Source organism: Centroberyx gerrardi, chromosome 22 (genome assembly GCF_048128805.1).
Source record: "Centroberyx gerrardi isolate f3 chromosome 22, fCenGer3.hap1.cur.20231027, whole genome shotgun sequence".
NCBI classification, from domain to species: domain Eukaryota; kingdom Metazoa; phylum Chordata; class Actinopteri; order Beryciformes; family Berycidae; genus Centroberyx; species Centroberyx gerrardi.
In genome coordinates this window covers 6,336,517-6,352,509 of record NC_136018.1, presented here as the reverse complement: position 1 = coordinate 6,352,509, position 15,993 = coordinate 6,336,517, and the positions used below count along the sequence as shown (strand labels likewise).

General features: G+C 41.3%; 1 protein-coding gene across 1 annotated transcript; it reads right to left on the bottom strand.

Moving 5' to 3' along the window:
- Window positions 1–1,450: 1,450 nt before the first annotated feature.
- On the bottom strand, window positions 1,451–15,225 carry gad2 (glutamate decarboxylase 2). Its single transcript, XM_071895398.2, has 16 exons — window positions 15,150–15,225; window positions 14,761–14,823; window positions 14,467–14,607; window positions 13,449–13,682; window positions 11,964–12,054; window positions 10,843–10,955; window positions 10,176–10,291; window positions 9,418–9,497; window positions 9,254–9,308; window positions 8,905–9,021; window positions 7,560–7,624; window positions 7,372–7,450; window positions 6,636–6,785; window positions 5,855–5,962; window positions 4,376–4,465; window positions 1,451–1,624 (listed from the first exon to the last, which is right to left on the bottom strand). The coding sequence occupies exons 1-16, from the start codon at window positions 15,223–15,225 to the stop codon at window positions 1,451–1,453; spliced, it is 1,752 nt and encodes a 583-aa protein (XP_071751499.1).
- Window positions 15,226–15,993: the final 768 nt, after the last annotated feature.

Sequence of the window (15,993 nt, the reverse complement as noted above, 5' to 3'; positions counted from 1 at the left end):
TTTTTTTTTGTTAACTACTGTGCGTTTTGTTAAACTGTCTGGAAACTTGATAATCTTTAACTATTGTACACTTGAATTCACTGTTTCTATTCATATTTGCAGGGCATATAGATTGGACCCATGTTCAAATATTGCTTGTGAATGAATAAAGTAGAAACCTCAATTGCAATGCTAAGGAATGCTCCGCCTTCGCCTATGATTTAGTGCAAGTGATGTCAGGTATACAGTAGCTGCAAATCTGGTGAAGTTCCTATACTCAAACAAAACACCATTATTGCCCCTCTTCCCAGTTTCTTAAGATCCTGGATCTTTCGTTAAGTGCTCATCTAAAAACAATAACGCCATTGACCAAATCTCCTCTCACTCCTCTCTCAGTTTAGCACTGCAGATAAGAGGTTTTTCATCCAGTAAGTCCTTCAAGTTGCCTCATGTCCGTCTATAGGCATGGTAACACCACGTTCAAATTGTAAATCATAGCATGACATGAACAGCGCACTAAATATACAGCCGGGTCGGAAATGGTCCCCATTTTGATATGTGCGTTAGCTGTTGGCATCAAACAAAATGGGTTTAACAAGCCTACACCATCTTAAATACACTAGAAAACAGTGAGACAGAGAAAAAGTATTAGAAGTAATAAGTACAACAATCTTAAATTAGCATCACAAACTGCAGAGCATCCTGTCAAAGAGCATTTGTTGATGAACGTGGACGGACATGGCTGCATAAATAGTCCAGAAATTGACAAAGTAGTATGATTTGACCTTGTTTTTGTGTAATTTTGATGGAAATAATATTATTAATTCCTCCCACGACTAGGCACTTTTCCTCATCTCCTTTTTTCCTTGCCTTCATGTTCGGGAAACATTTCCAAATTCATATGATGGCATGTTCGGGTTGGAATTCTTACTTAACATGTGCTGGTACCACTATATGCTGCCAGTCTATCATCCTAAGAGAAGTTTGTCCAAAATCACTGCTTGAAGTATGTGCAGATGTAAAGGCAGTTGACTGAGCTGAGGTAAGGTGAAGTGCTTTTTTTTTTAAACCATAAGTAAGTTTAAAATGTAGGTTACAATAGAACACAACCACATCTGGCACTTAACATCATATCCAGCAAATGAGAATGATTGAAAAATAAACTCTTCCTCATCAACCTATTGCACAAGCGTTTCATATCACAAAAATACATATAAAGTTACATCACTTACACTACTCTACACTAGGAAAGGCAGACAGAAGCACTTTTACATAGCTTCGGACCCAGGCGGCCCACGGCAAAGCTACAATACATAATATATGGATATATCTGTAGGTCTTTTTTCTCAAATATACTTTTTAATATGTGACTTTGGAGGAAAGAGAAAAAAAAAATAGATTACCAGTACATTCACGACAAACATTTCATCCGTCTAGGGGGAAAGTACAGGAGGTTTTGGCGAGATGAGTCTTATAGATCTTGGCTGAGCCGTTCAATCTCCTCAATAAGAAAGTCGATGTCCTCGAAGGTAGCAGCGGGATTTGAGATCACCATGCGGAAAAAGTTGACCTTGTCCCCCTGGGGCTGGTAGCTGACCATGGTCGTCCCGTACTCCATCATCCTGGCCTTTATCACCGGGGCCACCTGACAACAAGCCAACACATACAGCACACATTAGGACTGTTTCCTTTGAGTAAGAGAGAGGAGAAAGGCATGCAGAAAAGTTGAAGTTCACACCAAGTTTGTTTGGAGCGGTTCGTTTAAACTCCGGAGCGTTTACTTCTTCAGTTTGGTTCATTTTAGTAGGTGAAAACAACACCATTATAACTCGGATGGCACCAAATAGCCACACTGAGACGCCTGAAAATGAGTCTCAGTCCTCTTTCAAATGAACTGAGGTGCAGTTCATTAGTAGCGAGAATGTAATTCGAACAAACTACAGGAAACGACCTCAAAACGCATGGTTTTATGGGTATAAGGAGACGGATGTGACATCTGATAGCCAGCAGCTACTCTTCTTCTTTGAAAGCCGAACTGAGGGCAAACTTGGAGTCAAGACGAAGTGAAGTGCCTCATCAATATGCAGGCTGTGGAATGACTGCAGTATCAAAACCAGATAAGGTAAATTACAGCAAAGAGTGCAGACAAGTCCATCATGCTTAGCTAAAGTTACAGGGACTGGAATCAGGTTTGTTTTGACTCCTCTCTCTGCTGCCAAAATCTCTAACCCTGGCAGGATGACAGGTTACCAAAACTGTCCAGTAAACAAGCTACTTGTGAGTCCATGTGGCTTTTGTTTACAAGCTCTGGTTCACTCTTAATTGGGCAGTGTGAACCTGAACGAACCAAATATAGAAATGCAACAAAGAACACTTTTCCACTCTGGTTCGGACCAAAGAAAACAAACCATAGGTGTGATTGTTTTCCAGTTTGGAGAAATAGTAACGAATTCCCTGAGTAGATTTGAGTGAGTGAGTGAGTGAGTGAGTGAGTGAGTGAGTGAGTGAGTGAGTGAGTGAGTGAGTGAGTGAGTGGAGTAATAGATGATCATGAGGCTAGTATGCATGGCTCCTCTACGTGGCTCTAACTCACCTTAAGCCAAATCAATTTTTACTTCACCTGTATTATTCACTGACCAATCATCCGCCTTCTTACAGAAAAGTCTGTAACCTGATCACTGTGTTTTGTTTTGTTTTGATTTTACTGTCACTGTAACAAGTTTTTCTCAGATTACTGCAATCCTAGTGCATGTAGTCTATCACATCCCAAGGCTGCTAACCCCCAAACACAGTTTACACCAACTAAATCTGACACCAACTGGGTACACAGTACATTGACTGCCACTGCCAAGTTGAGAGGTGACAGTGTGTTTTTTTTTGTGCTCAGCTGAGTCTCGATGGCAGTGTGGATTCTGTCCTTTGATGAGCTGTGGCAGATTCAATTACAAGTTTGAAAGTCACACTCCTTGTTCTGGCTAACACCAGACTATCAAGCATTATTCTACCAGGGCAAAACATTTCACAGGAAAATATGGATCTTTGTAATATCATTGCAGTATGTTTTACTGTCTCTTATTTAGTGTCTACTACTTTCAGTTACAGGATCTGCTAGAAATGAGAAATGACCATACTTGGTGTATTTTTGTGAGCTACATTCAACTTAAGCATATGCACATAAGATTCAGTAATTCAGGCGACAGTTTACCGAGGCTAAACTTCAGCTTAAGGGCTTAAAGTTAGCAGTGACTCACATAACCTCGAGGTCCAGCATAATCTAGCAAGAGTTCTAATACATCTGCGGGTATTAAGATGAAAAATTAGAAACTTTGAAAACTCCACTAACTCCTTTAGGCACAGGCATGGAAAGGTTTTTTTTTTCCTCCAATAGTGCACACCTTCACTCTTTGGAATAAGCGAACAATGCAGCAGCAGGTTTCAATGTCAACTGTACAATAACGGTCTGTTGGCCTGGTGAGTGGTGTAAAAGGAGAGGCTGCACTGCTTTGGATCGCACCATAAGCTGCTCCACAGTTCTCATCACATCATAATTACAGTCATTCCTCTTAAATCTGTTGCAGGTGTCCTGTTGCAATTGGCAAGCCTGCAATTTCAGTAAAATAATAAATCAGCAGCTGCGGATTTCCCTCAAATCAGTCATTTGACAATTTTCCAGTTTTTTTTGGTCCATTCGGCCTTTTAAAGTAGCCATTAAGTGGAAAATGAGGAGTGTTTCTCCAAATTGGACCTTTCTCTCTGGGTTCCTCGTTGTGCTAATCGGGCAACATGACATCATCCTTCAATCTCGGCGTCAGAGTCTGCGGAAAAAGAGCAAGCTGGCTAAACACTCAGTCCGGCGGAGCGTGTCCACGGGCACTTTTCAATCAAACTTCGGAAAACAAAGGGAAACCTCTCCATCTGATGTGCTGTGACAGAGATGGCAACGATTTATGGCTGTTGGTTTTAGAGAGAAAGAGAGGACACGGGAGAGAGAGAGAGAGAGAGAGAGAGAGAGAAAGAGAGAGAGAGCTCTTTGTATGGCTGGCACGCACACCATCTGTTTGTCCTAATTGTCAATTAGTCGGCCCCTGCTGCTGTGGGCTCCTCTGAATGGCCGCCACAGCAGCCGCCTCCTTGTGAATTGCCTCACTCCCCACCAATACACTCACTCCCCCTAAACCTGGCCTATGATAGCCCGAATCTATCATATACCGTCCTGTTTTAAGACCGTCACTATTTCCAAACCAAACAGTGCCAAGGATTTGTCTTTTGACTGCCGTTTTGTGCCTAACGAGGAGGACGCGATGGTCAAGCCGGATATGAATGAGGGGCTTGCAGGGCAGATGAAAGGTGTGTGGGGTAGATACTGTAGCCAGGCTGCTTATCTCCGCTCACCCACCTTGTGCAAGCGTTTCTTTTTCTCCTCTTTGTCCTCCAGATAGCGGACCCCAGGAGGAAGGTACCAGAAGCAGACGTTGGTGTGCTGCGGCTGCGGGAGAACACACACAGTACACAAGTCAGCAGAGGATTCAACTGACATTTTCTGTCGCTGAAATAGTCGCGCAAAAGCAAAAACATGCACAGATACGCATATATTGTACACTACCAGTCAAAAGTTTGCATATTTTTCTTTATTTTTACTATTTTCCACATTTTAGAATAATTGTAAAGACATCAAAACTATGAAATAACACAAATGGAATCATGCAGTGACCAAAAAAGTGTTAAACAAATCAAAACTATCTTATATTTTAGATTCTTTAAAGTAGCCGCCCTTTGCCTTGATGGAAAGGCAAAGGCTTTGGAAAGAAATTCATACATAGGCATCAACTTCACTATTTATATTTGTCTAAAAAAACAAATTTCTAGCATTTAAGCATAAGCCTTTAGATCAAAATGGCTTTAAGATAATGAAAAACATAGTACATCGGGTGTGTCCAGACTTTTGACTGGTAGTGTATATGCACAAACATATGCAGCCATGATGCAAAGTGTGCCAGGCATCCACTACTGAAATCTAATGGGCAAAAAGTGCTGAAAGTGGCCATGCCCCATCCATTTATCAAGCCGGAGTGGATTCTGTTTGAAAAAGGCAATTCACATCTTGACAAGGAAATGCATTTGGTGGCCACAGCATCAGACAGGTAGGCTGGCTCATTCTCAGATAAACACTGAGTCTGGAAGCCTCACAGCTATATATTTGGCATCAGATGCCCTGCTAGAGACAAGCCTGTCTGTTTGCTAGTGGAAAAGTATTCATTACCAACAGCTGACTAGCCATGCACACCAGCCTCATTTATACAGCTGGGCCGGTTCGAGGCTAGTGTATTCGACATCAGATTGATGTGATGGGCAGAGCCAGCTGAACACCTGGCTGATGCCCAGAGGACTCGGCTGTTTGCTGTCACTCTCTGGGTTATGATGCTCTCAGCCTTTGTGACTCAGCGGGGAAAGAAAAGCCTTGAAACACTGAAGACCTTTCACTTCTAATGACTCTGGATGTCCAAGCACTCGTTTCATAAAAAGGTTTTTTTAGCTTAATAACCCCATCGCAACCACGTATGTTTTTGTTGTTGCACTTTTGCTTGGTATGGGATATTTCAGAAACCACGCTATTCATATGCATATGAGCAATTACGGGCCATTATGCTATTCATTAGACATAATAGCAGCACATTATACTGACGGCTAGGGGAAAAAATGGCATTCATCCAACACAAAGCAATAGCACACTGCTTGCCAATCAAGTCAACCATAAGTGACATTGAATATACTGAGGCAACATGGACTAATGTTAGCTGCTGTTTTCTGACTATGTGACTGGAGCTAATCATCCTTGTGTATTATTAACAGAGCAAAAAGTAAAATGCCGACATACTTTTCCGTCAAACACCATCTCGTATCCTTCTCTGTCCTTGATCTTGTTGTACAGGTACTCCGACAGCTCCAGACACTTGTCAATTTGAGCCTCAAACCCGATGGTTCCCTGTCAATGAAAAGGTTAAGAAGTGTTATTTATGTTAGAGATTAAAGCAAGACAAGCAATAGGCCTTCTGTGATTGCAAAACGAAAAGTATTTTCTTTATTACTGGGCAGCTGTGTAAATAAGAAGAGACTGCAACCAATCATTTTTTCTGCTGGATAATTGGAGAAAAATATCATGAATTTGTATTTATTTCAGTCTCTTGGCACTTATACATCTGTAATATGCATATCATAGTGTAAATAGAGTGTAAATAGAGTTGAAGAGCATATTGAGCATAAACATCCAAGATTTTGAATAAAAGACCAAATAAAGCATTTGGTTAAATCTAGCAATTTGGGGTAAATCCTAGCATGTTTCACTTAATTTGTACTGTGGCAAAATGTCTTTCAGTCACATTAAAACTTCCACACTTTCCTGAATTGATACTTGTTTGGCTGAAAGGGGAAAAATACTTGAAAAAACGATTGCATCTCTGTCTTTGCAATATAGATGTTGGTTCCTAACCTCACTGCCAGAGGCTTAGGTAGTTTTTAGGGATGTCTATCACCAAAACATACTGTTACTGTCACATTCTTCATCCTCATCAGTCCATATTGCACGTAGTCAATTTGTAATTCTAAGAGATGCATGTAGACATATAACCAGGAGAGTAAATTCCCACTGCAGTCTGTACCTTGGCTCTCCACATGAGCCAGAGCTTGAAGATGTCCACATGGCGTCCGCACTGCAGCGCCTTGTCTCCAGTGTCGTAGGACAGATCGTAGTGTTTGTCCTGCTGGAACAGGTAGCAGGCGTGCATCTGGTTGCAGTTCTGCATCAAACCCTGTGAGAGACGGGGTGCAGGACATTTATGTCTCTATCAGGGCTGGAGCCATTCATGAATTGAACTGAGAATGCATGGTAAATTCCAGTTCAATTCCTGGAGTTGGAATGTGAATGTCACCCAGCTCTAAGGAAAAAGAATTGGAATTGAATTTGAATGACAGGAAACTGAATTGATTTCCATGAAATTAGACTTCTAAGAGAGTTTGACTTGACCTGCTAAACATTATAAATCAAACATTATGAATAAAATAAAAGACAGTTAAATCAAATACATTCAATCAAAATGTATAGATTAAGATTACATGCATCAAATTCCACCTGAAAGGTCCCTTTAACATTTTGTGATATTCAGTAATGATAATATATAACATTACGTGTAATGTCAGATATGCGGTAAGAAAAAACAAAAAAACATGGAATTTCACAGAATTTCACTGAATAAAATTAAACTTCCTGGAATTCCGATTCAATTCCAATTCTGTTTCCTGTGGGTTTTTTCAAATTCCAATTCCTCAGTTGAATTGGAATGAAATAAAATCGACATGTATGTGACGACGGTATTTTGTAAGTGGGATGAGTCCTACCTCCTCTCTGACCAGCAGGGCAGAACACTGCAGGGGGACGGACATCATCTTGTGCGGGTTCCATGTTACTGAATTGGCCCTGCGGTTAACGACAAAAATAACCATCATGCACCTGTACTTCTAACGCTTCTCAGTTTGAGTCCACCTAAAAAACAGACAGCCCCCCAGCTGAGATCGATGGCACTTGCCTGTCAACTCCATCCAGCTTCCACCTGTGTCTCCTGGACATGAGGAGACTTCCTCCCCACGCACCCTGAGGAGACAAATGTTCATCAGACACGTTATAAATAGAGCTTAGGCTGTAGGCTACGGGTCATTTAGTACCACATCAAGGCAGTGGGGTGTCAACTATGGTTAGACTGATATATCAGGCCAATATTCGCCTTTTATTAAATATTGGATATCGGCCAGATAATCGTCCATTTCGATATGATGAAGGTTCCTCCCTGACTACAGCTATAGAAAAACATGAAGCTGCAATGACATTTTACTTTTGTTGCACAGATTTTATTTATTAATTTAAGTGCTCAATAATGTGTTTTTTGTAAATTAATTCTTAATTTAAAGGCAGTAATGTATCCCAGAGCATTACCCTACCACTGAATAGATGAGGTACAGGAGCTGCTAATGCTAAAAGAAGTCTGGGTTTCAGTGGAGAGTTTTAATGTCCCATGATGGTCTAAATCATGAACATCATGACAAGAACAAAACTCTGAGGGAAACACTGAATCCTTGCAATTTTGGGCATGAAAATGGTTAAATCTGAAGATACAGAATTTCAGCACGAAATGTCAGCTATCGGCAACTTCAGTCTAAACATTGGTATCAGTATCAGTCTTCAAAAACCCAAATCGGTCCAACCCAAGTGTCAGCAGCTTCCTCAGATGTATTTTCAGGCTTTGTTGGATTTCTCAACCTCTTGTACCACGATCGCTTCATAATGTTCACTCCAGTGTGTTAAAAATGCCATCAGACACACTGTGACAATGAAGAGCCGCCCCCACCAAAGCACATATACCGATAAATGCAGCAGGTGCCAAAATATAGCAGCGTGTTTTTTTTGTGTGTTTTTTTTTTTCATCCCGACTGGTTGAGAAATGATGGACAAGGCCGTTTATGTCTCTTAATAGAGGTGTCCCCCTGTCAGGCCTAAATCACCTTCATTAATAGATAGAGTTCTCTCAGTGAGAGAGCCCATGATGGCAAAGTCAGGGGAGGAGATGATTTACAGCCTCTGCTCCAGTTTTTCTAATCTCCAGTGTTAGATAGGAAATGGCTAGCTCCTATCTGGGTCAAGCGAAAGCAATAGAGGCGAGACAGATATAATACATTTGTCAAACCTCACTGGTAAGCTCAATAGTCCTATGTGTTCCCCTACTAAAAGACTTTGGATCATGCATGTTTGAGGTAATAATATGTTTTAAAATGGGGAACAGGCTTTAGAGGAACACAGATTTCACCAAGAAGGGTTACAATCTGTTTACATAGCTCAGTGTGTCTTGTAAACCAGTCTTGTCAAGCTGTTTCACTCACATCCACATGCATCCAGACGTTGTACTTTTTGCAGATATCAGAGATGGCAATGAGAGGGTCGAAGGCTCCGTACACCGTTGTGCCGGCGGTCGCGCTCACAAAGAAAGGGACGAAACCCTGCACAAGCACAAACAACACAATGATCGCACATGAGGCTCTTGTGGTTCATTTGCAGTAATGTTGCAGAGCCTCCATGTCACAGCACCTGCTGATGCAGTTATAATGATGCCGGTGTGTTGCCAGATCCATATCACATTCCCCTTTACCATCGCCATGGTTTCAGCTGAGTGAGTACCATATAGTCAGTGCTGTATAAAGTAATATCTATTATAAATGTGGGTCATATTACCTTCTGTTTAGCCTCCAGTATCCTCCTCTCCAGGTCAGATGGGATCAATTTGCCACTGCAAAGTAAAAACGAAAGCTTTTTGTTACTTGAATTTGTAAATTCATATATTGATGTCTAATGTTTTATCTTTCAGTTGTACCGATCAAATCAGAGGCCGACTGTACCTTTGATCCGCTTTGATGCAGATGACGCTCTCTGTCCCGATGCCAAGGGCCGCCGCACCTTTTTTGATTGAGAAATGGCTCTGAAAGATAATAGAATGAGAGAGAGGGATTGCGCTGAAATATCTGTTAGACACCAACACGGTTTATTTTTAAGCCTGTTTGGCCTGATTCTGCTGCGCTGAGGTCAAAGCAGGGGAAATGAGAAAATGCAGAGTGAAACTTGGGAAGACAGCTCTCACTGTGAGAGGTTTGTGTGTTGTTTACTGGATTTTGCTCACAGCATCTTTCAAAGGTCCTGAGAAACATGACACGCTGCAACAGACAGAGTCACCTTTTTCTGTATCTGACACACATAATGTCGGTTTTATATCAGCTCTGGCAGTGTGAAAGTGACACAGAGTCATTTCTCCATCTAAGAAACAGCTGCTGCTAGGTTAAAAAGTCTCAGAGCCTTTTTTTTTTTGGAATAGGTGTCCAAAACTACATGAGACATTTCTTTTAGATATGAAAATACACCGTATTCTTGTATAAAAAAGATCTTTTTGATTTGATAAAAAAATGTGTTAAATTAAAATGGTGTTCAGTATTCAGTTGTATTCGATCCAACCATACACATATTCTCCATCAGTGAAGAGATGGATCACTACCAAATGAAAAAGCAATTAAAACATGAAAGAGTTGAAATGAAACAAAATGAGCAACCATTCAAAAAAAAAAAAAAAAAAAAAAGAGAATACTGAAATTTTAAAGATGCCTACGTGTTCAGATGTGAAGGCCACCAGTCTGGGAACAGATGACATTCCTTTCTCCTTCACTTCGGGGAACATCTTGAAGCGGGCCAGCAGCATGGCGTACATGTTAGAAATAGCACCACCTAGAGGACAGACAGGACGCTCACCGCTCAGTGATCCACCATCACTCACTGTCACCGGCACGTCTCTCCACATCACTAGGCATAACGAGCAAACCTCATGGGTGTGATGCTCGGCTTCTTATTGACACGAAAGCGTAAGAGATATACTTTTTTTTTAAAAAGCCCATGCATGTTAAGAATTAAGAAACCCCAAAAAATTCCTTTGTTTGTACACAGCGAATCAGAGATGACACAGCATGCAAAATCACATTAATGCAATAGCTCACTGTCCACAATGTCTCAGTATGTCAATCACATTGCTAGAGAATCTCATCATGGGAGACTTCTTTGACATTATATTCTCCAATGATTACTCTTCATCGCGTCAACCAGAAGTGCATGGGAGACATTAAAGACTGGAAGGGATGAAGTCAGAAAAAAGAAAATTGTTTTATGCTAATCGGCTGTTCCATTTATATCATCAAAATGCAAATTGACACATTACAGCACACAGGCCGTTCCATTTCCCTGGGAAACAGAGGGGTGTGAGTGATTGGCGTCGCCTAACATACCAGGAGAGAAAATGCCGTCCCCTCGCCCGTCCGGCCAGCCAATGATCTCCCTCATCTTCTTCAGAGTGACGTATTCCAGCAGCACAAAGACAGGAGCCACCTCATAGGTGAACCTGCGTTACACAAGGGACGTCACATGGGACCAGGTTACACAAACATGGTGCCCACAGCGAGAAGAAGACACAATGCGTCATGACTCATCGCCACAAAAACAGATATTTATTTTCCCTGCAGTTTGGAGGTTTCAGGATTGTATTTAGGCTTGGTAAGTGTTATGGAAATTGATGTTTCAGGGTTAAACTAGCTGCTGAGCTCTTACAGAGTGAGAAAGAACACATAGTATTGCAAAATCCAGAGAGGAAAAACTATATTTATTATACTATAACTGTAGAATTATCCTTGAACGTTACATTTAGCACTGAATATATGGATTACACCTTCATTTCTGAAGGGAGAATGATCTTACTTTCAATTGATGCTTCTAAACGAAATTAAATACAAATCAATAGATTGTATATTAACTTTTCATACATTTACATTCATTTTTTTCCACAAATAGCACACAACCCCTTCACAGACTTGACTGCACTGTCTGTTGTTCAGAAGTGCTACACTTCCACCGTCCCTGCTGCATTACACAGTGAATTTCCACTATGTGCCTCCTGATATATTTTTTAATTAATACATGCCTTTGATTCACAGAAACTGTAATAATTTAAAAAACCCGGTGTCAACAGAGGGCTTATATTGCAGAGTCTCACAGTTGCCAAGGCTGACGCTCGCAGAGTTTATCACCCACAACACACACTAAAATTAGCTTCAGATTAGGCTGAATTTAATTTCAGAGCTAATTTTCTCCCCTTGAATCCCCATGGGGATAAGAGGTGAGGTGGGGGTAAAAGGGTGGGGGGTGGAGGGAAGAGGAGGGGTGGTGGTGGTGGGGGAGTTGTGCCTTTCATTTCACCCTTTTCATTTGCCATGATTGAGTGAAAAAAAAAAAGAGAGCCACTATCAGCCTGTGCAGACGCAGAGCAGAATGCATATGGATGGACCGGAAATGGAATTCATTGTCATTACCATTATCACCGTTTAGATCGTGATGAGGCAGGCCACATACTTACATATTGGTGTTGGCGGTGGATGTTAGCCAATCCGCTGCCAGACCAACCATGTCTAATCCTGTAGAGAGCTGATTGAAGTACCTGGGGTGGGCTGAATAAGCAAAGAAGAGAGAGGGGGGGGGGGGGGGGGGAATGGTGTGAGATGGCTGCAGTTTAACACTCTGTTTGGAGTCAGGGAAATTGAAATGCTGCAATGTGTTTTTTTATGTTGAGTTCAAGTTAGGTTTGGGCAAATTGCATCTAATTTAGTGTATATTAGATTCAAAACTCATTGCAAGGGAACAATGCAACTGCAGTGATTTTTTTTTATCATCTTGAGAAACACTCATAATATTTTGTGTGATATGGATAACCAAGAGAGCAGTGGAGGGTAAACACTCCCAAGTCCACCTTGTTTTATGACATAAATTCATAATATACTATAATATGCAGTATATCATATATCATTCTGAGTAGCTTCAAACTGGTGTAAATTATAGGAGGTTAAGATCTTTTTAAGGAAAGAAGGAGAACTTAATGCTTTTCTGAAAACATTAAGTGACTGTTATTTGTTTATCTCTGTGGCTGTGATGCCTTATTATGATCACCTAATTCACATCAATCCAGATAATTCACATAATTTCCCATTCATTGCCCATTCTCAATGAGAACTATAGAGCAACATTTTCATCATGGCCAAATTCGTTAGAAAACACACCTATTGTTGTTTTGGAGGAGATCAATTATGTCCCGTCCTGTTGTCGTAAATGTTCTCCTTAGAGCTGCGGTCAGGAGTCAGGAGAGAATAATGGACTTGGCCTGGTTATTATTATTATCTCTTGTGTGGTTGAACAGATTTACTGCATCACCGTATTTATCGGTCTAATGGCCGAGAGGTAACGAGGACCATTTTCAAGTGATGTTCTGAAGGCGCCATTCAATATTTTAAACACAGATGTTTTGTTTCTTGTTGGAAATCTTTGGCAAAACTGTCCTCGCTAAACGGATTTCTGGAGGAATCTCAAACGAAAAATGACTATAATATTCCTATAATATTCCTATAGGGATTTATAGTGTGTCTATGGTATTCTGTAGTGATTAGTGATCTTTTCGGTATTATTTATCACTTATGATATTACTAGCCTATATGATTTTCTATGGTTTATTTTTTTGAGCTATAGCAGCTGCATGATATTTCACTGTTTTTTTCTGTCAAATGTTATTTATATAGTAGCCTATCCTTCTAAAATGTATTAGCCTACTGTAGTTCTTTTTCGAAAGGGATTAAATGTCCAATTTGTGTAAGAAATAATGATAACGCAAAGACAGGCAGCAGGCCGAAATTTAGGCCTAGTCAAGAGGAACGAGAGTATGATGTAGCTTTTAAATCTGAAAACAAATACATGTAATAATCTAAATAGGAAACGACTCTCGCTTCCTTTTAAAGTGAGAAACCTATTTTTTTTTATCTAGGCCTACATTATTAACATTTACATCCAAGCCTACCTGTTTTGATCGCGTATTTGAGAGTGGCACGACAGCTGATCAAGATATCATCCAGAGTCTCCGGCTCGTCCTGCAGCTCCCAGTTGTTCCTCTGAAGCAATTCATTCGGATAGTGAAAATCAATCACTTTCGTTTCCCTGTCGAAAGACTCCACGATGTAAGCCAGTAAAATATCCACCACTTCCTGCAGAAACGTCATTGTTTTGGTGTCACCGTTCAAGGCAGGCAGCAGGTCTGCAAAACAACCAGGAGAGGCGTTTTAATATTTTACCTGCAGATTTACCTTTTCTGGTAATGCATGGTAGTAAAGGATTTATTCTTTAGAAATGGGATTTTAAAGCTATTTGCATGCATCATTAAGCTGCACATAGGCCTCTAAAATAGGAACATTGGCTAAGTATAATTTTGCAATAAAATATAGGCCTAAAGGCGTGAATTAACCAACCGAAAGAAGACCCAGGTATTTATATTTTACTTTAATAATCCTGTGTCTGAATAGCAGCCTTACAAAGCTGAACACCTGAAAACAACATATTTTGCTGAAGGTGACCCCGCCGAAATATTCCACCACTGCAAAAAATGTCCAACTTAAATCATTTAGTCTTACATGTAGATATTCAGTCTTAAATTCGTATTTTTCTCACAAAAGTGAGATGTTCTGCGAGTAAGACGAGAGAATCCCATTTGTTTCCAACGCAGTTTCACTTGTTTCAGGTATTTTAGTATCAGTATGTGGAAACAAGGCAGAATAAGGCGGATCACCTGCACTAATGTCAAGAAAATGACACATAAAATTCTTTAAAAAAGTCCATTTTTATTAGAGCCAATGCAATGATCTCACTCATTGCCAGATTTTTTTTTCCACTTGTTTTAAGAAAAATTGATTTTAATAGCCTACTCTATTGCTTGAATCTTAAACGTTTGTTTTTGCAGTGAATAGGCTAAATGAGGCCGTGTCCGGACAAGGCCAAGCTTTGCCTTAAGTGATAAAATCCAGGTTTGCGGTGTGGTTTTGTACCTGTTGAATAGAGATCGGAGAAAACCACAGCAGCTTTAGGGCAGTTGCAGGGTTTGTTGCAGCCGCAGGTCTCGGCCGCTGTCTCCGCCTGTTTGACGGACGGCTCGGCCGGCTTCTCCACTTCTCCCACATTGAGCAGAGCTTTTGCACATCACAAATCATTATTATTAAAAAGCACGAGATATTTACTGAGCTGAATTGACACCAGCAAGTCCAAGCCGTGAATATAATAAATGGAAATAACGGCATGTATCTCCCATCCCCACCCCCCTCTCCCCCTCTGAAACAACATACCACATAATTTCGATCCAATGCCTCCGGATAATTTCTGGGCCGCCGCCTGGCACCAAGCCCTGGCTGCAAGAGAGAGGTGATAAATCAAATAAGGACGAATAGTGCATGGAGAGTCCAACTTTAGAATAGCGCCATAAACCCGAAACACAACGGGCACCGTGCAACTTGGAGTAAAACACTCCTATGGTGATTATTGGCTCTTGCAAGGTAAATTAAGAAATATGAGTAAAGCAGGTGCATCGACTACATGCAGCGGGCCTGTTTGGTTTGTCACTCGGTGGAAATGACAGTGTATCATCAAATGCAGGACGCTGGCTGGAGACAATGCACTGGAAACGACAATTAATTTTCCATCAGAGGTGATTTGAAGACAAAAAAAAGCCACTCACGCGTATTGGGGCTCTGACTCCCGGTATTGTCGCCCGCATTATCTCCTCCAAGAGACCAGAAACCGTGTGATGCCATTGTAGCCGGTAGTTAGGAGCTGCAGGAGAGACGGAGACCGACAGAGCCCATCCACACGCGACGAATGGGAGCTGTTCAAAGCGGTGGTGCTGAATCTGCCCAGACCTCTCCGACTGCTCACAATCCAGCCGTGCATCCGACACACGCTCTATAGGAAAGCCCTAAAAATACAACGACCCTCGTCTGGAAAAAAAAAAATAGAAAAATAAAAAAAAACACAAGGCGTCCCCGGTGTTTCTGCAGGCGTCCACAGGTGCACAGCCGGGCTGCACGAGGCAGCGTCTTCCCAGAGAAATCCGCAAACACTTGACTTACCCGGCGCACTCGTCAGTCAGCGCTTCCACGCAAAGCGCAGCCGCTCTCTGCTCTCCTCATACAGACTGGAAACAGAGGACAGTGCAAGCCAAGGCAGAGTCTAAGTTCAGAGCGCAAAGGTCTATGGAGAAATCTCTGCTTCTGTTGGAAATTCAAATATAGGCTACTACATTTCAAATCAAAATAATAAAAGAAAAGCCAAATGAGCTGGAGGGAAAAAGTGGTTTAAATAGACGGCTATAGGTTAGAGCTGTTGGCATAAGCCATCCCTAATTGCATCTAACCTAAATTTCACGTCACCAAAGAAATCCCATCGTGATTCACTTCAGGTCATGACGAACTGGTTTGCGTCGTGCGTCGTGACTCCATACATCCCCAACATTTGTCCCCTCCGTGCTCAACTTGCAAGCTGCTGAAAACTTAACCCCCCCTCCGCCCCCATCCCCTTCCCCT